The sequence below is a fragment of the Lathamus discolor genome, chromosome 4 (assembly GCF_037157495.1).
Source record: "Lathamus discolor isolate bLatDis1 chromosome 4, bLatDis1.hap1, whole genome shotgun sequence".
NCBI lineage: Eukaryota > Metazoa > Chordata > Aves > Psittaciformes > Psittacidae > Lathamus > Lathamus discolor.
In genome coordinates, this window is record NC_088887.1 from 127229381 (window position 1) to 127251597 (window position 22217).

Genomic DNA, 22217 nt, shown 5'->3' on the forward strand with positions numbered 1-22217 from the left:
AGCCCTCCCCACCGCCAGACTTCCTCCCTGTCTCCACTGCAGGGCCGTGCTGGGGGAGCTGAGGGGCAGAAGCAGCAGAGATGAGCCTGACGCCCTCCCCGTCACGCTGATGCAGGCGGTGCAGAGGATGCGGAAGCAAACTCGCAGAGGAGCAGGACTTGAGCAACAGCACAGTTTGTACCCATCTGAACTTCCCTTTCCCCCCCCCCACCGAAAGATCTTAACCCTTCTTGTCCAGCTTGACCTGGATCTGCCAGGGAATGGCGATGTCCAAACGGAAGCACTTGCATCTGTGGTACAAAGGGATGATGCGCAGAGGGATCTCCTCTTAACGTGATGCCGGTGATGGCATTTCTCATAGAATCCCAACTGGTTTGGGTTGAAGGGACCTCAAAGCTCATCCAGCCCCAACCCCTGCCCCGGGCAGGGACCCCTTCCACTGGAGCAGCTTGCTCCAAGCCCCTGTGTCCAACCTGGCCTTGAGCACTGCCAGGGATGGGGCAGCCACATCCCTGGCACCCACCTTCTCCCCCCAAAGCCATCCCAGCAGTTTTAAGGAGCAACACAAGGCCTCAAAGCAGAAGTCCCCATCTTAAAAACACTTCAGCACCTTCTGCAAGAGCTGTTGCAGCACCAGCTTCTCCTCAGCCCCTGCTGTTGCACACAGCGGTTGCGTTAGGTTTTCCTTTGCTCTCACAATGTCCCTTTGAGACATCCCACTCTTGTATCTCCCCTCATTGCTGCTCCCTTGACCTGTTGGCCACAATCCTGCTGGTGGGCACCAGCTCCTGGGTGTATCCATCCCATAGTGCCAGCCTATAGGGCACGGCTCCTAGGAACTGAACCATCAACGTGACGTTCCTCAGCAGGCACAGACTGGACACTGCTTGTTCATCACCTGCACCCCATTCTCACCAGACACCGCGTGGCCAGCCACAGTCATGCCCTGTGGGATGCCCAAACCCTCATCCCCTCCTTGGGTCTTATGGACGCATCCATGGCTGGATTCGGGGCAGTGCCAGGGGATGGAGAGGGATGGGGTGGCTCAGAGGCTGCTCCTCACCCTGGTCCTTGGCAGGAGGAGCCGCATCCCATGTGGTGCCCGTGTCCATCCGCTCTGGTCTTCCAGGACCAGGGTCCTGCTGTGCTGAGGACCTGCTGGATCCATGCCTGGCCCTATCCTCACCCTGGCAGGGAGCCTGGGCTGGGTTAATGATTCCTCACCCCCTGTTTCAGGTGTCAGCTCGGAGCAAGCAGGGTGCTGGCGGGGGGGGGCACGGACCTCCTGTCCTGCCCCTGCACAGGAGCCAGCTCGGTGGGAGCCCTGTGGCATCAGAGCATCGATCTGCGAGGCTCCAGCTGCAGCCTGCAGCACAGACACAGACACAGGCACCGGTGTGAGCCAAGCTTGGCCACCACGTCTGGAACGGGGACGTGCAAGGGAGCTCAATGGCCAAAGTCTCCTATGGGATAAGGGGCTTGGAAGGGCAGCTGTGGGCGATACTGAGGCCCGGGGACCTGGCAGGGGTGTCCCAGCACCGACATCCAGGTGGGTGACAGGCACAGGGGTGCTGGGAACACCAAGGCTGGAGCTGGGATGCTGCTGGAGACACACACACACCTGAATGCAGGAGTGAATGGATTTCCTAGGGAGACACTGCAGCTGAGGAGAGGACCAGAGGGGGAAGGTGCTGAGAGAGCTGGGCTGGTCCAGCCTGGACAAGAGAAGGCTCCTGAAGGGGAGACCTGAGAGCAGCTCCAGTGCCTAAAGGGGCTGAAGGGAGCCTGGAGAGGGGCTTGGGACAAGGGCCTGTAGGGCCAGGCCAAGGGGAATGGCTTGAACCTGCCCGAGGGGAGACTGAGCTGAGCTCTTAGGGAGAACGCGGAGGCGCCCATCACCTCCTCTGCGTTCCAGGTGCTCGGACACCCCAGGCCTGTTCCATCTCCCCTGTCCCGAGCCAAGAGACGTGTCCAGGCGCCGGGACTGGTTCTTTATTCTCTTTCTTTGTCCTTCTGAGTTTAATAAACTAGAATAATTTATTTGACAGACACAGAAACATCACAGAGACGGGGGGGGGGGGGGGGGGGGGGGGCGAGGAGCAGTCACCCAGAACAGTACAAAGGAACCACTTACAAAAGTACCACGCTGCCCATCAGCTTTACCCCGAAACGGGCGGGGAGGGGGGAGCTCAACTCTGAACCCCCCCCCCCCTCCCCACATCCAGAGGGATGGAGCCATCCCCATGGATCACTCTCTGATGCCAACGCTGACCGCAACGGCACAATAAATAATGGGAATGGTCTCTTGGGTGAGGTGGGAGACCCAAGACCGCGGTGAGGGTCCATGGGGTGCGATGGGTGCTGGATGGGCACGAGCACCCGGTGACGCACTGGTTAAGGTGGCAAATGCTGTGTGCCCCTTCCCTCCCCATCCCCAAATAGGTGCTTGACCCCATGCAGGCACAGACAGGGGGGAACCATGGACCAGGGGAGCTTGGCAGCTTGGGAATGGGGGAACCATCCCCAGTGGAACGCCACTGGGAACAAGGTGGTTCCACCAAGCCCCTGCTGGGGCTCGGAAGGGGCAGTTGCAGCTCTCCCGGTGCGAGCATCGCGTGGCTGATGGCATGGATCCATGTGGGATGCGCTTCCCTGCCCTGGCAACTCCCAGCTCCATCCCTCCAGGGAGGCTGCACTGGTGTAAATCCCACTGGAGCTGATGAACCCCCCCCCCCCCCCCGCCCCGGGGCTGGCTCCTTTAGGAGGCTTTTGGGATAAGACCCATCCTGCTGCCTCCTTTCGGAGGCTCAGCCAAGGGCAGGGGCTCCATGGGGCAGAGCCAGGCTGGTGCATCCCACATGCAGCAGGGCCAGAGAGGAGGGGACACCCCAAGTGTGTGGGTGCCCTTTCCCATGAGCAGGCTGCCTAGAAAAGACCCAACCCCCCCGCCCCCCCCCACATCTGCTGCACCCCCCACCCCATCCTCCCCATTACAAACTGGTGTTGAGACTGGACTTGGATAGAAAACACATAAAAGAGGCAGCTCATAGGAAAGGGGACACGGGGATGATGGATGGATGGATGGATGGATGGATGGATGGATGGATGGATGGATGGATGGATGGATGGGGAAAAGGGGGTGCCAATGGAAGCAGTGCAGCCCCCCCCCCCCAGTGCTTCCAGTACCCCTCCGGCCGTGCCCTGCAGTGGCTTTGGCAGCTGCATGAAGTGACAACACCAGCGGCACAGCTGGAGGGTTATAATTGCTGTGACCAGCGGGCGAAGCCGGAGCCTCCGGTACAGGTAGAAACCAAACTCCATCATCATACAAAAAGAGAAGCAGCCGGCTGTGCCCCCCCGGCGGCGGCAGCGGGGACACGGGTTGGGGGGGGCTTATCTGTCATTGAGCTGCGGGGAGTTCGTCCGCTCCTCCTCGTCCTCCTTGTCGTCCTTCATGCCCTTGAGTCGCTGGCGGGCGAAGTCTTCGAAGACGATGTCGTCGTCGCTGGTGGGGACAGGAGGGAGAGGGGATGTGATGGGGGCCGTGGGGGGAGATGGGGTCTGGGATGGTTCGTGCTGCGCTGTGGGGGTGTAGCTTGGGGGGGCTTAAACCTTCGTCCTTCAGCAAAGAACTCTGTGTCTCAGAGGTTGTCGTAGAACCATGGAATGAGTTGGGTTGGAAGGGTCCTTAAAGATCATAGAACCATGGAATGGGTTGGGTTGGAAGGGTCCTTAAAGATCATAGAACCATGGAATGGGTTGGGTTGGAAGGGTCCTTAAAGATCATAGAACCATGGAATGGGTTGGGTTGGAAGGGTCTTAAAGATCATGGAATGGGTTGGGTTGGAAGGGTCCTTAAAGATCATAGAACCATGGAATGGGTTGGGTTGGAAGGGTCTTAAAGATCATGGAATGGGTTGGGTTGGAAGGGTCCTTAAAGATCATGGAATGGGTTGGGTTGGAAGGGTCTTAAAGATCATGGAATGGGTTGGGTTGGAAGGGTCCTTAAAGATCATGGAATGGGTTGGGTTGGAAGGGTCCTTAAAGATCATAGAACCATGGAATGGGTTGGGTTGGAAGGGTCTTAAAGATCATGGAATGGGCTGGGTTGGAAGGGTCCTTAAAGATCATAGAACCATGGAATGGGTTGGGTTGGAAGGGTCTTAAAGATCATGGAATGGGCTGGGTTGGAAGGGTCCTTAAAGATCATAGAACCATGGAATGGGTTGGGTTGGAAGGGTCTTAAAGATCATGGAATGGGCTGGGTTGGAAGGGTCCTTAAAGATCATAGAACCATGGAATGGGTTGGGTTGGAAGGGTCTTAAAGATCATAGAGCCATGGGATGGGTTCATTGAAAGGGTCTTAAGTATCACAGAACCATGGAATGGGTTGGGTTGGAAGGGCCTTAAAGATCATTGAATGGGTTGGGTTGGAAGGGTCCTTAAAGATCACAGAACCATGGAATTGGTTAGGTTGGAAGGGTCCTTAAAGATCAGAGAACCATGGAATGGGTTGGGCTGAAAGGGCCCTTGAAGATCAGAGAACCATGGAATGGGTTGGGTTGGAAGGGTCTTAAAAGATCATGGAATGGGTTGGGTTGGAAGGGCCTTAAAGATCACAGAACCATGGAATGGGTTTGGTTGGAAGGGTCTTAAAGATCATGGAATGATTTGGGTTGGAAAAGTATTAAAGATCATAGAATCACGAAATTACTTAGGTTGGAAGGGTCCCTAAAGATTATAGAATCATGGAATGGTTTGGAATGGAAGTGTCCTTAAAGATCATAGAATGGTTTGGGTTGGAAGGGTCCTTAAAGATCATGGAATCATGGAATGGGTAGGGTTGGAAGGGGCCTTAAAGATCATATCAAATAGGTTGGGTTGGAAAAGTACTTCAAGGTCATAGAATCATGGAATGGATTGGAAGGGTCTGAAAGATCAAACAGTGGGGTGAGTTGGAAGGGTCCTTAAAGCTCATAGAATCAGGGAATGGGTTGGAAGGGGCCTTAAAGATCACGGAATCATGGAACAGTTTGGGTTGGGAAGGTCCTTAAAGATCATAGAATGATCTGGGTTGGAAGGGGCCTTAAAGCTCATCTATTTCCAGCATCCGGAACATGCGCCTCCATCCCCAGGAACACCATGGGGACACCACAGGGACACCACATGGACACCATAGGGACATCCCCCCCCATCCCAACACACAACCCGGCGGGTGCTTCCTTACTGTGGTTTCTCCTGGGGTGTTTGGAAGCCATGCAAGGAGATGGCAAAGGAGAGAAGAGAGATGGGCACAACATGCGTGGTGGGTTACATGCACGGGGTTAGTCACCATGGTGCGGGGTTAGTGGGTTAGGGGGTCCCATGAGACCTCTGCAAACCCTTCCCCTTCCCGCACAGACCCCACATTGGGTGGAAAACGATGGGTTTTGTGTCTCTTACTTTGTGTCCAGCTCTATCAGGTTCGTATCTATGGGGGCTTCGTTCTCTGGAACTGAACAGAGGGATGGCACAGGCTCAGTCAATGCACACACCGGGATCTTCACTGTTGTCCCATTGGATGGGTGAGACCCACCACTGGTGCTTGGCAGGACCAGGGTGATGGGGACGCCCCCAGGGACCTGCTGCTTGGTCCACAGGTTCCTCAACAGGAGGTGGAAATCTCCATCCACCCAGATAGGGGAGTGGGATGTTCCCCTTTCCCCCCATCCCATTCCATCCCATCCCCTCCCGTCCCATCCCATGGAGGTCCTGCCCCACACATGGAGCTGGCCGGTGCCCACTCACCATCCCGATGTGCCGGTTCCTCCTTGGGTTTGGGATGCATCAGGGTGAAGGGCAGCTCCACCGCGACGTCGCTGCAAGAGATGGGGCAGAGCTGGGGTGGGAGCAGCATCATCACCCCCATCCCCACTGCTGGAGACACCAACAGGGAGAAACCCTGGAGTACCCTCACTGTAACCCCTTTAGAGCCACCACGCTCCTTGCTTGAGCTTGACCCCATGGTTGGGATCAGCACAAAGCCCCCCCATGGGACAGTGGTTGGGCACAAGGAGGACATTGGGTGGCCCAAATCTGCTGTTCAGTAGCTTAGAAGCTGCTGAGGATCCAAATCCTCTGGGATTAGGCTGCGTGTCTGTGACCTGCAGTGGCATCTGGGCACCTCTGGTGCCATGGGACCATTAAAGCCCATGGGATGATTTGAGTTGGAAGGGTCCTTAAAGCTCTTGGAATGGGTTGGGTTGGAAGGGTCCTTAAAGCTCTTGGAATGGATTGGGTTGGAAGGGGCCTTAAAGCTCTTGGAATGGATTGGGTTAGAAGGGTCCTTAAAGCTCTTGGAATGGGTTGGGTTAGAAGGGACCTTGAAGCTCTTGGAATGGATTGGGTTGGAAGGGGCCTTAAAGCTCATAGACTCCTGGAATGGTTCACTCAGCACGGTGATGGTGGGAGAGGCTGAACATGGCCCTGAGCTCCTCCAGGGATGGGGTTGGGTGGCCTCAGCATTCCTGGGAATGCACCAGGAACCACGGTCCCCATAGACCCCATGTTAATGGGACCAGTGTGAGGATGGAGACCAGGAAAGCCCTGGAGACTCCTCCCCACAGCCCAATGATGCTCAGCCCCAAGGAGCCACCTTGGTGCCCTCCTCACCCCTGGGTCCTTCTCACACCATCTCCACTGCTCTGACCTAGGGTTGGGGGGATGAAGGGTGAGACCCTCATCACCATCCCCAGCCCCACAACTCCTCACCCCACCACCAGCCCCATCTCTGGTGCTTGTCTTTGGGTGAGTTGTGGCCCCAGGAGCATCCTTTGGATGAGTGTGGGGTGACGGTGGCAGCGGAGGGGACAAGGGGGTGGGTTTGGGGTGCAATGGGGGGCGCAGGGGTGGGTTGGGGCATTACCTGGAGGCGAGGTCTCCCAGCAGCCTGGTGTGGGTCAAAGGAGACAACACATTAGTCACCATCCCACCACGGACATGCCACCACCCCACCAAGCATGTCCCACCATGTGTGTCCCCATGACACTGCTGAGTCCCAGCAGAGCTTTGGGGGTACCAGCTCAGGGGGGGTCCCCATCACTCACCCTCCTCGTGACACCACCAGCTTCACCTTCACCTTGTAGGAGACAATAATGCCCAGGATCTCCTTGTTGGCTCCATCTCTTAACCTGGAGGAAGGGGCGGGTGGGCATCAGTGATGTCCATAGGGACCAAGCCCTGCATCCTCCTCTAGGTCCCCCCATAGGGTCTCCTGCACCCCAAGCATCCTCCCTGGAGCAGGAGGAGGAGCCCCACCAGGGCCTGGTGCTGCCCCAGCAGTGGCAGTGGGAGCAGAGCCCTGGGGGGGGTCATGGTGGGCTCACAGGGTGCTGGAGGCCAGGTTGGTGTCCTCATGCTTGAGCTTCCCGTCCAGCGCCAGGCCCCGCTTCTCCCGGTTGTTGGCCAGGAACGGGGTCAGGGTGTAGACCTTGCAGAACGTCGAGCTCGGGGCCACCATGTCACTGGGGGTGATGGACACCATCAGACAGAGGCTTCCCCACCTCCGATAACCCCCATGGGCCACCCTGGACATCCCATCCCAGCCTGGGAACATCCCTGCCCTAGCTTCAGTCTGGAGGTCATCTCCATCCCAAACCCATCCTAGGGGACATCTCCAGCCCAACCCAAGACCCAGTCCAGACATCTCCAGCCCAAACCCATCCTAGAGGACATCTCCAGCCCAACCCAAGACCCAGTCCAGACATCTCCAGCCCAAACCCATCCTAGAGGACATCTCCAGCCCAACCCAAGACCCAGTCCAGACATCTCCAGCCCAACTACATCCCAATCCCAGACATCTCCACCCCAGCCCCAGACATCTCCATCCCAGACCCATCTCAGATATCCCCATCCCAACCAAACACCTATCCCAGAATTTCCATCCCAACTTGGTGAACGTCTCCATCCCAACCCAAGACCCAGCCCAGACATCTCCATCCCAACTCCATCCCAGCCCCAGACATCTCCATCCCAGACCCATCTCAGATATCCCCATCCCAACCAAACACCTATCCCAGACATTTCCATCCCAGCCTGGTGAACGTCTCCATCCCAACCCAAGACCCAGCCCAGACATCTCCATCCCAACTCCACCCCAACCCCAGACATCTCCCTCCCAGGTACCATTGTAGAGGACATCTCCACCCCAGACCCAGCCCAAACATCTCCATCCCAGCCTTGAGACCATCTCCGTGCCAACCAAACACATATCCCAGACATCTCCATCCCACCCTGGTGAACATCTCTATCCCAGCCTATCCCAGACATCTCCACCCTAGTGTGGTGAACATCCTTATCCCAACCCCAAATTCAGCCCAGACATCTCCATCCCAAGCCCATCCTAGAGGACATCTCCATCCCACCTCCATCCCGACCCCAGCCCAAACACCTCTCCCTGCCCCATCCCAGAGCCCATCTCCACCCAGGAGGCCACAGATGGTGACATCCCCAAGGCACCATCAACAGGGGGTTTCCATCTCCCCGCTCCTCCCACCAGGACCTGCTCGCTGAATGCAACATCCCACTGGTGCTGCACTGGAGCAGGAGACCTCCCGGGCTCCTGCAGGGCTCCATGAGGTCCCTCATGCTGTCCCCAGGCAGCAGGTACTCACTCCGCGTCCTCCACGGCCACCGGGCACTTGTACTGGGCGGTGTTGAAGAGGCAGATGTCCGCGTACTGGCGCACTGGGGAGAGAGATGGAGCCACGGGGGTCAAGGAGGACCCCAATGGGGACAGGGGCAGCAGCAGGGACGGATGCATCCACGCTCCTCACCTGAGATCTTGATCTTCTTCACCGTCTTGTTGGTGTTGTTGGTGACGTGGACGTTGACGCTGATGGGCTCTCCATGGTAGTAGATCTGCGGAGGGGCGAAGGGAGGACAAGGAGGTCTCCATCACCCCTTGGGCCACCCCACAGTGTCCCCCCCATCAGGTCCTCACCCACCTCCTTGTCCAGGGAGGCCTCGAGGTGCAGGGGTTTGTCGGACATGAGGAACTGCCGCGTGGTCTCTGCCATGGGCTGGGGGCCGGGGCGCTCCGGCGCGTACTGCACCTTCCGGATGACCAAGCGCACCGAGTTCCTATGGGATGGCGACAGCAGAACCTCTGCCCACGGGGTCTCGCTTGGCCCGGTTTGGGTCAGACCCTTGTTTGGGGCAGGAGGAGGATGCTGCGAGGGGCAGCTCCATGGTCAGTCCAAGCAGGGTCATTCACAGTGGTGGATGTCTCCATCCCAGCCCCAAGATCAGCTCTGATCCATCCCTACTCTGGGAAGCATCTTTATCCCATCTACATCCCAAAGAACACCTCTGTCTTGGAGAGCATCTCCATCCCAATCCCATCCTGGAGTTCACCTCCATCCCATCCCCATCCTAAAGTTCACCTCCATCCCAATCCCATCCTGGAGTTCACCTCCATCCCATCCCCATCCTGGAGTTCACCTCCATCCCATCCCCGTCTCACTCACTGTTGGTACCACCCCGGGGTGCCCCTTCCCCACTGGGCACAGCCCTGGCCAGCCCCTCGGTGCCGGTGCTGGATGGATCCTCTCCACTCACCTCTTGTGGATCTTCTCCTCCAGGTTCTCGGCACAGAAAGCTTTCACCTCATAGTCCACACCACAGGCCTGGGAACAAGGAGGGGGCAGAGGAGGCAGAGAAACCCCTTTGCACCCCCATAGGAGGTGACCCCAACCAGAGTCTGGTCATCACGGACAAGGATGGGGGAACTTTACCTTCCCCGTGTCCTCGGGGCCTGGCTGCAGTGTGACGGAGCAGGGCAGGTTGGGGGGGATCTGGAAGAGAAATGGGGTTAGAAACAGGGATGGGACCCTCAAACCCAAACCAGCTTTTAGCCCTGGAGACCCAAGGGAGCATCTCATGGACATGGAGCTGTTGGAGCAAGTCCAGAGGAGGGCACGAGGATGCTCAGGGGCTGGAGCAGCTCCTGTATGGAGCCAGGCTGAGAACATTGGGGCTGTTGAGCCTGGAGCAGAGAAGCTGCGTGGAGACCTCAGAGCAGCTTCCAGTGTCTGAAGGGGGCTGCAAGGATGCTGGGGAGGGACTCTTCATCAGGGACTGCAGTGACAGGACAAGGGGTGATGGGTTCAAACTGAAACAGGGGAAGTTCAGGTTATGGATAAGGCAGAAGCTCTTCCCTGTGAGGGTGCTGAGGCGCTGGCACAGGGTGCCCAGAGAAGCTGTGGCTGCCCCATCCCTGGCAGTGCTCAAGGCCAGGTTGGACACAGGGGCTTGGAGCAAGTTGCTCCAGTGGAAGGGGTCCCTGCCCGGGGCAGGGGTTGGGGCTGGATGGGCTTTAAGGTGCCTCCATCGCACGCCGCGGTCCCACCTCGAAGGTGAAGGGGTACGCGTGCTCGCCCAGCTTCTTGATGAGCCGCTCCTGCAGCCGCGTCAGGGGCTTCTTCTCCTCGGGCAGGGGGGGGAAGGCCTGAGCGTTGGCCACAAACAGGTCCTTGCGGAACGTCAGCCCCAGCACGTCCAGGTCCTCGCGCCCATAGCGGAAGGCGCAGGTCAGCGTCACGAAGACTGCGGGGGGACAAGAGTGTTGGTGACATCACGGCGTGGTGACATCATTGTGTGGTGACATCACAGCGTGGTGACATCATGGCGTGGTGACATCATTGTGTGGTGACATCACGGCGTGGTGACATCAAGGTGTGGTGACATCATGGCATGGTTGTATCATGTCATAGTGACATCACGGTGCGGTGACATCATGTCGTGGTGACATCACAGCGTGGTGACATCATAGTGCGATGACATCATGCCATGGTTGTATCATGGCATAGTGGCATCACGGCATTACAGCATGGTGACATCATCATGTGGTGACATCATGTCATGCTTGTATCATGTCATGGTTGCATCATGGCATGGTGGCATCAAGGCATCACAGCATGGTGACATCATGTCATGGTTGTATCATGGCATGGTGACATCATGGTGTGGCATCATGGTGTGGTGACACCATGGTATAATGGTATCAAGTTGTGGTGGCATTATGGCATGATGGCATTGTGCTATGATTGTATCATGGCACGGTGGCATCACGGCATCACAGCATGGTGACATCATGGTGTGGTGACATCAGGGTGTAGTGGCATCATGTCATGGTTGTATCATGGCATGGTGGCATCATGGCATGGTGACATCACGGCATCACAGCATGGTGATATCATGGTGTGGCAACATTATGGCATGGTTGTGTCATGGCATGGTGGCATCAAGGCATCACAGCATGGTGATATCATGGTGTGGTGGTATCATGGCATGATGGCATTGTGGTATGATCGTATCATGGCGTGGTGGCATCACAGCATGACACCATGGCATCATGATATCATGGTATAATGATATCATGGCATGGTGGCATCATGGTACGATTGTATCATGGTGCAGTAGCACCATGGCATCACAGCATGGTGACATCATGGTGCGGTGGTCTCATGGCGTGGCAACACCACGGTTTAATGGTATCATGGTGTGGTGGCATCACAGCACGGTGGCATCACAGGATGGTGACACAATGGCGTAATGGCATCATGGCATGCTGGCATCACGGCACAACGATATTGTGGTGTGGTGCTATCACTGCATCACCATGGTGACACAATGGCATAATAGCATCACGGCATGGAGCATCACAGCACAACGATATGGTGTGATGGTATCACTGCATCACCACGGTGACACAATGGCATAATAGCATCATGGCATGGAGCACCATGGCACAATGATATGGTGTGATGGTATCACTGCATCACCACGGTGACACAATGGCATAATAGCATCACGGCATGGAGCACCATGGCACAATGATATGGTGTGATGGTATCACTGCATCACCACGGTGACACAATGGCATAATAGCATCACGGCATGGAGCATCACAGCACAATGACATGGTGTGATGGCATCACTGCATCACCGTGGTGACACCATGGCGTGGTGGCATCATGGCAAGGTGCCACCATGGCTCATCCCACCAGCACTGGGAAGCGATGGCAGCTCCCAGGATGTGCTATGGAGATGAGGTTGCACCCACAACCACCTTGGGGTGCCCACCACGAGCCCCCATCCTCTGCAGGACCAGGCACCCCCCATGGGGACCAGGGGCTGCAAAATGCACCTGAGGACCCACAGATGCCACCACCACCCCCCCATGGCGGTGCCACCCCCAAGGGACCCTGGGCACCCGTTACCTTTCCTCTCCTTCAGGTACTCGGGGTCCACCAGCACCACCCCATCTGCAAGGGAACAGCGCAGGGTCAGGACACGCCGGTGGGGACAGGAGCGGACACGGCTCGAGATGTCCCCCCCTTTACATCATCACCCCAGAGCTGCGTCCGGGGCTGGGTTATGGGGACACGGTGGCACAGGGGGACATCTGGGGGGTTCCTGCTCCCCATATCCTTCCCTCCCACCCAACAGAGCCCACCCCAATGTGCTCCCCCCCAACCGAGCCCCATCCCCACATACCCACGGGGTCCACCACGTCGATGTGGTCCACGAAGTCCCTCTTGCCCAGGTAGACGGTGAGCTGCAGGAGGGACGTGGGGACATGGATCTTGGGACCACGATGGCTGAGCTCCAGGGGGTCTCCTGGGGTCCCCCCATCTGGTCACCACCCCCTGAGTCCATCCCATCACCCCGTGGTCCCCATGTGCTCCCCCTGGAATATGCCACGGGATACTGGGAATGATGGAGAGGTGACGCCAGCTCCAAGCCCTGCTGCCAGCCCCCATCCTGCTGTGCCTCAGTTTCCCTTCCTGATGCTCAGGGCATCTTTGGGATGGGAGAGGGACCCATGGCTGCGTTCCTGGGATCTGGGATGGGATCACCCGGGAAGCACCACCCCCCCCCCCCAGGTTTTCCCAGCATCCCGCTCACCTTCCCGTTGGGACTGGCTTTCTTGAACACCCTGCAAAGCAAGGGGAGGGGGTCAACGGGTGGGACACGGGGCACCCATGGGTGCTGCAGGCTGGGACCTGGCCCCACCACAACCGGCTCCAGCAGCAGCAGGAGCCAGCCCCATGCCTCAGTTTACCCTGATGTGCACAGCGCAGCACAAGCGGCTGTGTGAGGAGCAGTGCCAGGGTCCTGCTATGCAGTGTGCAGTGTGATGCAGTGCAAGGAGCAGTGAAAGGGTTCTGCTATGCAGTGCGCAGTGTGATGCAGTGCAAGGAGCAGTGCAAGGGCCCTGCTATGCAGTGTGCAGTGTGATGCAGTGCAAGGAGCAGTGCAAGGGTCCTGCTATGCAGTGTGCAGTGTGATGCAGTGCAAGGAGCAGTGCAATGCGCAGTGCAAGGGCCCTGCTGTCCAGTGTGCAGTGTGATGCAGTGCAATGAGCAGTGCAAGGGTCCTGCTATGCAGTGTGCAGTGTGATGCAGTGCAATGAGCAGTGCAAGGGTCCTGCTATGCAGTGTGCAGTGTGATGCAGTGCAATGAGCAGTGCAAGGGTCCTGCTGTGCAGTGTGCAGTGTGATGCAGTGCAAGGAGCAGTGCAAGGGTCCTGCTATGCAGTGTGCAGTGTGATGCAGTGCAAGGAGCAGTGCAAGGGTCCTGCTATGCAATGCGCAGTGTGATGCAGTACAAGGGCCCTGCCAAGCAAAGAGCAGAGCAAGGAGCAGCCTAAGGTGCAAAGTACAGAGCCAAGGCCCTGCCATGCAAAGTGCAGTGCACGGCACCCAGCACCTAGCACTCAACACCAGCACCCAGCACCCAACACCCAACACCAGCACCCAACACCAGCACCCAGCACCAAGCACATAGCACCCAGCACCAGCACCCAACACCAACACCAGCAGCAGCACCCAGGATGCTGCTGTTCCCAAGGCCTTCATCCCCATCCTTCATCCTCCATCCCAATGGATGCCCAAAGACCACGGTGTCCCCCAAAATCCCTCTGGAAAGATCCCACAGGGAAAGGATGTGGGACCAACATCCCACCGCGGTGCTGGGAATGCTGGAGCAGGCAGGGAGAAGCCAGCATTCCCGGTGTGCCTGGAGCAGGCAGGATAAAGCCAGCATTCCCGGTGTTCCTGATTTCGGAAGCTGGTCCGAGCTGCCCTGGCATGAAGCCACCATTAATGGGTTCTCCTCGGATAATCCCTCCCCACCTTTAAATTCCATTAAAGCCATCCGGGAAGATTAGTAACCACGGGTCTGGCCGGGAACAGCAATTCCCAAGGCTGGGCTCTGCCTGGAATACCCGGAATTCCTCCAGGATCTGCCTGCACCCAGCCAGGAGCCGCTGGGTTTTCCAGGCACAAGCAGGGAAGGAAAAGGGAGCGGTGACATTTAGGACAGGCCCAATGTGTGGTACCCAAGCCGGGGGTGACCACAGTGATGGGGCTGGGGCTGGTCCATGCGCTGGGGTGACCCTCAGCCATGTCCATGTGCCAGAGTGACCGAGGCACTGTGACCCTGCATCCCTGCGTCTGTGTCCTCATATCCTGTATCCCTGCATCCCTGTGTCCCTACATCCCAGCATCCCTGTGTCCCCACATCTCTGCATCCTTGTGTCTCTGCATCCCCACATTCCTGCATCCCTATATCCTTATATATATGTAAGCATCCCATATATCCCTTTGTATAAGGATGCATCCCTGCATCCTTACATTCCTGTGTCCCCACATCCCACCCCATCGAGAGCTGCAGGGCCTGGCCAAGCAATTCCCATGGAATGCAGCAGGATTCAGCCCGGAGTCAGGATGACACCGAAGGAGCCGGAGAGGGCTGGGGTTGGGGGGGGGGGGGGGCGGGTGGCTTATTCCCTGGATCCCAACTGCATCCCAGGAGACAACGGGAGCTGTTGATAAAGGACCTCTCCTTGCCATTGCCATGGGTGGGATGCTCAGCACAAGACTTTGCCGGCACCAGGATCCCCAGGGCACAGGGTGGGAGACGGATCCTGTGCTGGGAATGCCGCTGCAATTAAATATAGGGGGAGGGATATAAAGGGCCTGGGTTCATCATCAGGGTTGGGGATGCAGGTGCCAGGTCCTGATCCCGAGTGGATGCAGGCACCGGGTTCTGATCCCAAGCCATGCTGGGAAGCCCTGGGAAACACGGAGCAGCCAGTAATGAAGCCCGGTGGGAGTGGGATGGATGGAGGAGTGGGATCAATGGAGCGGTGGGATCAACAGAGGGGTGCGATGGATGGAGGGGGGGGATCGATGGGGGGTGGGATCAATGGGGGTGGGATCAATGGGGGGTGGGATGGATGGAGGGCTCGATGGGGGGTGGGATCAATGGGGGGTGGGATGGATGGAGGGATCGATGGGGGGTGGGATCAGTGGGGGGTGGGATGGATGGAGGGATCGATGGGGGGTGGGATCAGTGGGGGGTGGGATGGATGGAGGGATCGATGGGGGGTGGGATCAATGGGGGGTGGGATGGATGGAGGGCAGGAAACAACCACCCACCGCTCGCTCCTCCCTGGCATCCCCAGCACCCACCTATGAGGGACCCACTGAGCCCCATGCTACGGATGCAGGAGCCCTGTGCAGCCCCACGTATGGGTGCAAGGGGTCCCACAGAGCCCAGGACCTGCATGGGCCCATGCTGTGGGTGCAGGACCATGGGCAGCCCCTATGGCCACACATCCCAAGGACCATCCCTATCCCAAAGCACCCCTGGGAGCAGGGAAGGGGCACGAAGGGGCAGTGAGGCCCCACAGTTACACCCTGCTCAATACCGGGAATGGGGGCACGGACACAGCCCCCTCTCCTGCTCCCGGATCCGGAGGGAGGGAAGGAGGAAGCGCGAGGCCTTCCCTCCCCTTCCAGCCCTTCCTGGTGCTGACAGCAGGCAGGAAACCAGCACCAGCACCGCTGCCCATCCCTGCCAATGCATGGATGGAGCCCCAGTATTCCCAACCCCCTGTGCAAAGCCGGATCCCACCTTTCCCTCTCCATCCCATTGATCCGGGCCTCAGCATCGCTTCACTGATTGAGTGGGCTCCGTTTGATCTGGGTCAGGGACATTGATCCCATTCCCATGGGATCGTGCGGGGTCCCACAGCCCGAGGCCATCGATTGCCTTTGAACTGGGGATGGAAGAGCCGGGCCCTGCACCGGCTGCTCCCGCTAATGGGGCCGGTGGCAGCTCCAATTAGCCTGAACCTCATTAGAAGGGACCTCTGGGAATACCGGAGCCGCCAGGAACCACATCACACGCTCCGGTACAACCCCACTGGCACCGGGCCAGCCGCGCCGGGATGAGCCGGGAAGGCTGGGCCAGCCCATCCCAGAGCCAGAGCATCCCATGGGTCCCATCCCGTATCCCCGCTGCATCCCGTATCCCATCTGCATCCCTGCCAGGCTCGGTGGCAGCAGCCCCCAGGCAGGTCGGAGCTTTGCCGCCGGCTCCCTTGGCAAGGAAGCGCCTTGGCTGTGGGATTCGGGATGTGTCTGGATCCTGCTGTTATTCCCAGAGTTTGTTCTCCAAACAACATCCAGGAAGCAGGAGTCTCCCCTCCCGGGCCACCTTCCAGGGCTCCTTCTCTTCCTGCTGGAGATCCCCATCCCGCTCCCGGACCTTACGGCTTCATCCATAGGGATGCAGAGGCCAAAGCGTGCTTTGGTGCTGCGGAGGGGCAGGATGGGATCAGAGGCCATTGGGAAAGGCATGGACGGAGCCCTAGTGCTAACTAGGGGCCGGTCGCCCGTGCTAGGACCACCGTGGCTCAAACCCACTGGGACCAATGGGCACCCATGGGGCTGGATGCTGTGGCACTGAAGGGACTGAGTGGGAAGCTGGGAATGGTGACACATGGAGACACCTCAGCCGAGCCCCCCAAGCACTCCATGGATGGGTCCCACATCCTGCATGGAGCACCCAGGGATGCCAAACCCTCGCAGCACCCAGGCCGGTCCCTTGGTGACCCCCAAGGAATCCATGGAAATGATGCTTTTGGAGTGTCCGGGGGGAACGCAGCTCCCGCAGCCAGACCCCGAGACCTCTCTCTGGTGGTTCTGGGATGAATCCAAGTGGATTTGGGGTCAGAGCTCCAAACTGGAGCCAAAAGGGAGATTTCTCAGCCTAACCACCCCCCCCCCCCTTCCAGCTCCCTCCGTACGCGCTGCGTGGGCAGGGAGAAGATCAGCTCATTCCTCTCCTGCCTTCCTACGGGAATGCCGCTCCCCCAGCACCCAAAAGCCTCCCGGGGCCGATCCGGCTGCATCCCAGGGCTTATGGAACCCAATGGGTGCTCCGGCCCCACTGCTCCGAGCCCCACATCTCTTGGGTGCTGCTCACCCGCTGCCGGGGTGCAACACACCGGGTATCCCGAATTAGGGATGTTGAACCGGGGGGATGCAGATGCTGTCAGGCAGCAACACCCAGCACCAACCCCCCCCCCCCCCCGCAGTGCTTGCGGGGGTCAATGGAACCCCCAAATCCCATCCTGCCATCCCAAAAGGATGCAGCGCTTCTGGAAGGTTCTGCCCAAGCAAGGCTGGACCCCCTTGTCCTTCCCTCCTGCCATGGGGCACAGTGGTGGCACCGGATGCTCCGAACCCCCATGGTCCGGTCACCCCGGTGCTATGGGGAAGGGGATGATGGGAGAGTGATGCCACCCCCCCCGCAACTGGTCCCGGGGATGGGGGGCAAACGGGAGCCCTCTGGAAGAGCTGGTCCTAAATAAGGAATGTTGGGGAGGTCCCAAGGGACAGGGAGCTGTCAGGTAGGGATCAGGGTGATGGATGGCACCGAGGTGCAGCACCAAGCCCTCGGTCACCCCCAGAGCTGGCTGGGGACGGGGTGTCAAAAGGGACACCCCAAACCCCCACCCATGGGTGGTGGGGTCACCGCCACCCCCCCCCACACACACACTCCAGGCTGCCATATCCCAGGGTGGGATTTCCATGGGGCTGTTGCATTCCATGGCGCTGGCAAAGGCCGGGTGAAGGATCCATCCCCCCGTCCCCATCACCAGGGGGTCCCCAAAGGGTGGCACCCATCGGGGTGACCCCCATGGGTGTCACACGCTGCCATGGTGCATGGCACTTACTCCTGACCAAACACTGGGGGGGGGGGGGGGCACACCAGAGCCCAGCACCCCATGGCGGTCACCGCAGCTTCCCATTGGAATCACAAACGGAATAAACCGGATGACAGCGCTCAGCACCCCCCCCCCCCCGGCATCCATCCACGCTCCGAACGAGACGGGAAGAGAGCAGCGGCGCCGCGGACCCACAGCGGGGCAGGAAGGGATGCGGGACCCACACCCCGCACCCCACATCCCCCTGCGCCCCAGCAGCCCCCGCCTGAGCCCCGCAGCCCGACATCGAGGGGACCCCAAGGGTGTCCGTGTCCGTCCCCCGTTCCCCCCCCCCCCCGGGGGCAGCGGTGCCCAGATGTGGGGGCCGAGCCCGGGGCTGGGTGCAGGCAGCGGGCGGGCAGCGCGCACCGGGAACACCCCCCCCCCCCCCGTTCCTGCCGTTGCCGGTGCCCCCGCTCCCCCTTGCCCCGCTCACCGGGTGCCTTTGTCTCCCATGGCCCCGCCGATCCGCGGGCAGCTCCACCGGGAAGCGCCGGCCGGGCTTGGAAAATTACTGGCAGGACGGCGACGGGGAGAGGAGGCGGCGGCGGGGCGGGCGCTGGGCCCGGGGAGAGCTCGGTACAGCCCGGTCCGGAGCGGCTCGGTAGGGACCGGAACGGCACGAACCGGCTCGGTTCAATTCGGAACGACTCGGCCCGGCTCGGCTCCGGCTCGGGCGCTGCCGAGCGCAGCCCCGCGGCGCTGCCGCCGCCTCCGACCGCCCCCGAGCGCCCCCGAGCGGCCCCGAGAGGCCCCGGGGCGGGAGACGGGGGGGGGGGGGGGGGAGGGAAAGGGAGGGGGGAGGGAGGGAAAGGAGGGGCGCCCCCCCCCCCCCCCGAGTGCACGTGCACAAGGGGGGGGCGCGTGTGCTCGTGCACACACAGGCGCGCACACGTGTGCATGCGGGGGGGGGGTGCGTGAACACACACGAACACACGGTCCCCTTTGTGCGTGAGCACCTCCCTGTGCGCACACACACGTGCACACACATGCATGTGCATACACACACGTGTACACACAGACGTGCACACACATGCATGTGTGCACATGCACGCACACACGTGCACACACACGCACACACATACATGTGCACACACACACGTGCACACACATACATGTGCACACACACACGTGCACACACATGCGCACACACACACGTGCACACACATACATGTGCACACACACATGTGCACACACACATGTACACACATGCACATACACACGTGCACACACATGTACACACATACACACATGTGCAAACACACACACGTGCTCACACACCCATGTGTGCACGCATACACACCCATGTGTGCACGCACACACATGTGCAAACACATGCACAAACACACACACGTGCACACACACACGTGCACACACACACACGTGCACACACACACATGTACACACACACGTGCACACATACACATATGTGCACACACACACGTGCACACACACACGTGCACACACATGTGCACACACGTGCACACACACACATATGTGCGCACACATGTGCACACACACACATGTGCACACACACATGTGCACACACACATATGTGCACACACATACATGTGCACACATGTGCACACACACATGTGCACACACACATATGTGCACACACATACATGTGCACACACACGCATATGTGCACACACACATATATGTGCACACACACACATGTGCACACACATATGTGCACACACATACATGTGCACACACACATATATGTGCACACACACACATGTGCACACACACACATGTGCACACACACACACATGTGCACACACACGTGTACAGGCCCCTTCGCGCACACGCGTGTCCGTGTGTTCCCCCCTCCGCGAGCTCACACGCACTCCCTGGGACCCGGCACACCCCGAGTTGCCTCTCTTCCCTTTCTGATTGGCTGCCTCCCCCTGTTAGCCCGCCTCCTGCACCAGAGCAGCCAATCAGAGCCGCCGCGGCAAGGGGGACGCAGCTGATTCCCGCGGGCAGCCCCAAAATGCGGAGCGGAGCTGGGACGGGCAGGAGGAGGCAGGGCCGGGCAGGAGGAGGCAGGGACGGGCAGGAGGAGGCAGGGACGGGCAGGAGGAGGCAGGGACAAGCAGGGCAGGGTAGGAGGAAGCAGGCACAGGCAGGAAGGAGCAAGGACAGGCAGGGCAAGGCAGGGCCCCGGTGGGGTGTGACACTTCCTGCCTGCGGCTTCGCAACTGCGAGATCCCCGGGGCGGGCGGCGGGGGGGCCCTGGCAGGGCGATGGTGAGCGGTGCTGTGCAGTGCAGTGCAGTGCGGTTTGGTATGGTGCAGTGCTGTGCGGTGCTGTGCAGTGCAGTGCGGAGCAGAGCGGCTGTATGCAGCGCTGTGCAGTGTGGTGCTGTGCAGTAGTTTTGGTATGGTGCGGTGCTGTGCAGTGCAGTGCAGTGTGGAGCAGAGTGGTTGTATGCAGCGCTGTGCAGTGCGGTGCTGTGCAGTGCGGTTCGGTGTGGTGCGGTGCTGTGCAATGCGTGCAGTGTGGAGCAGAGTGGTTGTATGCAGCGCAGTGCAGTGCGATGCTGTGCAGTGTGGTTTGGTATGGTGCGGTGCTGTGAAGTGCAGTGTAGTGTGGAGCAGAGCGGCTGTATGCAACGCAGTGCAGCGCGGTGCTGTGCAGTGCGGTTCAGTGTGGTGTGGTGCTGTGCAATGTGTGTAGTGTGGAGCAGAGTGGTTGTATGCAGTGCAGGGCTGTGCAGTGCAGTTCAGTGTGGTGCGGTGCTGTGAAGTGCAGTGCAGTGTGGAGCAGAGTGGTTGTATGCAGCGCAGCACATTGTGGTGCTGTGCAGTGTGGTTTGGTATGGTGCAGTGATGTGCAATGTGTGCAGTGCAGTGTGGAGCAGAGTGGCTGTATGCAGCGCAGTGCGGTGCTGTGCGGTTTGGTATGGTGCGGTGCTGTGCAATGTGTGCAGTGTGGTGCTGCACAATGTTGTCTGTAGTGTGGTGCAGTGCAATGCTATGCAGCGTGGTACGGTTCAGTGTGGTGCTGTGCAGTACAGTGGTGCGCAGTGCGATGCGCAGTGCAGTGTGCAGTGCTGTGCAGTGCTGCATGGTGTAGTGCAGTGTGGCACAGCACTGTGTGGTGCAGTGCAGTGCAGTGCAATGCAGTTTGGTGTGGTGCTCTGTGCCACTCTGCGGTGCTGCACGGCGCTGCGTGGTGCAATCCAATGGGGCTTGTGCAGCGTGGTGCTGTGCAGTGCAGTGTGCAGTGCAGTGTGGTGCCTTGAGGGTGCAATCCGGCATGTCTCGTGGCGCTGTGCAGTGCAGTGCTCTGTATCACCATGCAGTGCTGTGCACGGCCGACACATGCACGTGCAGCAAGGTCACTGCCTGCACAAAGCCCATGTGCATAAGCACCCATGGGTGCACACAGGTACAGCCCAGAGGCCGGGGTGAGGGGCTTGATGGGTGGTCGCAGCACCCTGTGAGCACCCAGGGGGGCAAAGGGACGTCACCAAGGGCATGGAGGCTCCAGTGTCAGAGGCAGAGGAGCTGAAAAGCCACGGGCGTCCCCCCCAAACGCTGTTCTGGGACTCGCTTAGTGTCAATCTGGGCTTTGCTCAGGGCCGTGCGGCTGGGTTTGAGCGCGGCTGGAGCGGGATGGGGGCTCTTCAGGCAAGGTTTCACCCCAATTTTGGCAGCTCAGCCCGTGACAGCGTCAAAGCCACCGGGGACTTCCTTTGGGATGAAGCCATCGGATCGGGCTGGGATGAAAGCGCTGCATTGATCCCAGTAATGAATTGCTTGTTAGTGGGATGGCTCAAGTCAGGCCTGGAGCTGGGATGGAAACCACAGCCCCAATGGGGAGGTGATGGGCAGAGCTGAGCTCTGCAAGGGGAGGGAGAGAGGTTGAGCCCAGGATCGTGCATCCCTGAACGCTGTGGGAAAGGGTCTGTGGGGGGAATCACAGCCATGCACAGCAAAGGGCAGCGTGACCCATGGGTGCAGAGTCCTGCCCATGAGACTGAGATGGGTGTCATGGAATCAGGGAATGGTTTGGGTTGGAAGGGACCTTAAAGCTCCTCCAGCTCCAACCCCTGCCCCGGGCAGGGACCCCTTCCACTGGAGCAGCTTGCTCCAAGCCCCTG

General features: G+C 59.3%; 1 protein-coding gene and 1 long non-coding RNA gene across 2 annotated transcripts; one reads left to right on the forward strand and one right to left on the reverse strand.

Annotated features, from left to right (window-relative positions):
• The first annotated feature begins 1384 nt into the window (after positions 1-1384).
• Positions 1385-2040, forward strand: LOC136014146 (uncharacterized). The gene is made up of 2 exons (XR_010612518.1): positions 1385-1549; positions 1651-2040. It is a non-coding gene; the product is annotated as an uncharacterized LOC136014146 (long non-coding RNA).
• On the reverse strand, positions 1978-18843 carry ARRB1 (arrestin beta 1). Its single transcript, XM_065678967.1, has 16 exons — positions 18540-18843; positions 12949-12979; positions 12538-12598; positions 12261-12305; positions 10388-10584; positions 9774-9833; positions 9598-9665; positions 8985-9120; positions 8814-8898; positions 8652-8724; positions 7365-7502; positions 7086-7169; positions 6905-6928; positions 5788-5858; positions 5443-5494; positions 1978-3505 (listed from the first exon to the last, which is right to left on the reverse strand). Exons 1-16 carry the CDS (start codon positions 18557-18559, stop codon positions 3394-3396), a joined length of 1257 nt encoding a protein of 418 aa, XP_065535039.1. The 5' UTR covers positions 18560-18843; the 3' UTR covers positions 1978-3393.
• Between the last annotated feature and the right edge of the window lie 3374 nt (positions 18844-22217).

What these genes read in the sequence shown, in the direction of transcription:
- ARRB1 (XM_065678967.1), bottom strand. Translation starts at nt 18,559, where the DNA reads ATGGGAGACAAAGGCACCCG. An exon ending in CGTACCCCTTCACCTTCGAG is followed by an intron (nt 9,834 to 10,387) that starts GTGGGACCGCGG and finishes TTTCTCTTCCAG; the next exon opens with ATCCCCCCCAACCTGCCCTG. An exon ending in GGAACCGGCACATCGGGATG is followed by an intron (nt 5,495 to 5,787) that starts GTGAGTGGGCAC and finishes CCCTCTGTTCAG; the next exon opens with TTCCAGAGAACGAAGCCCCC.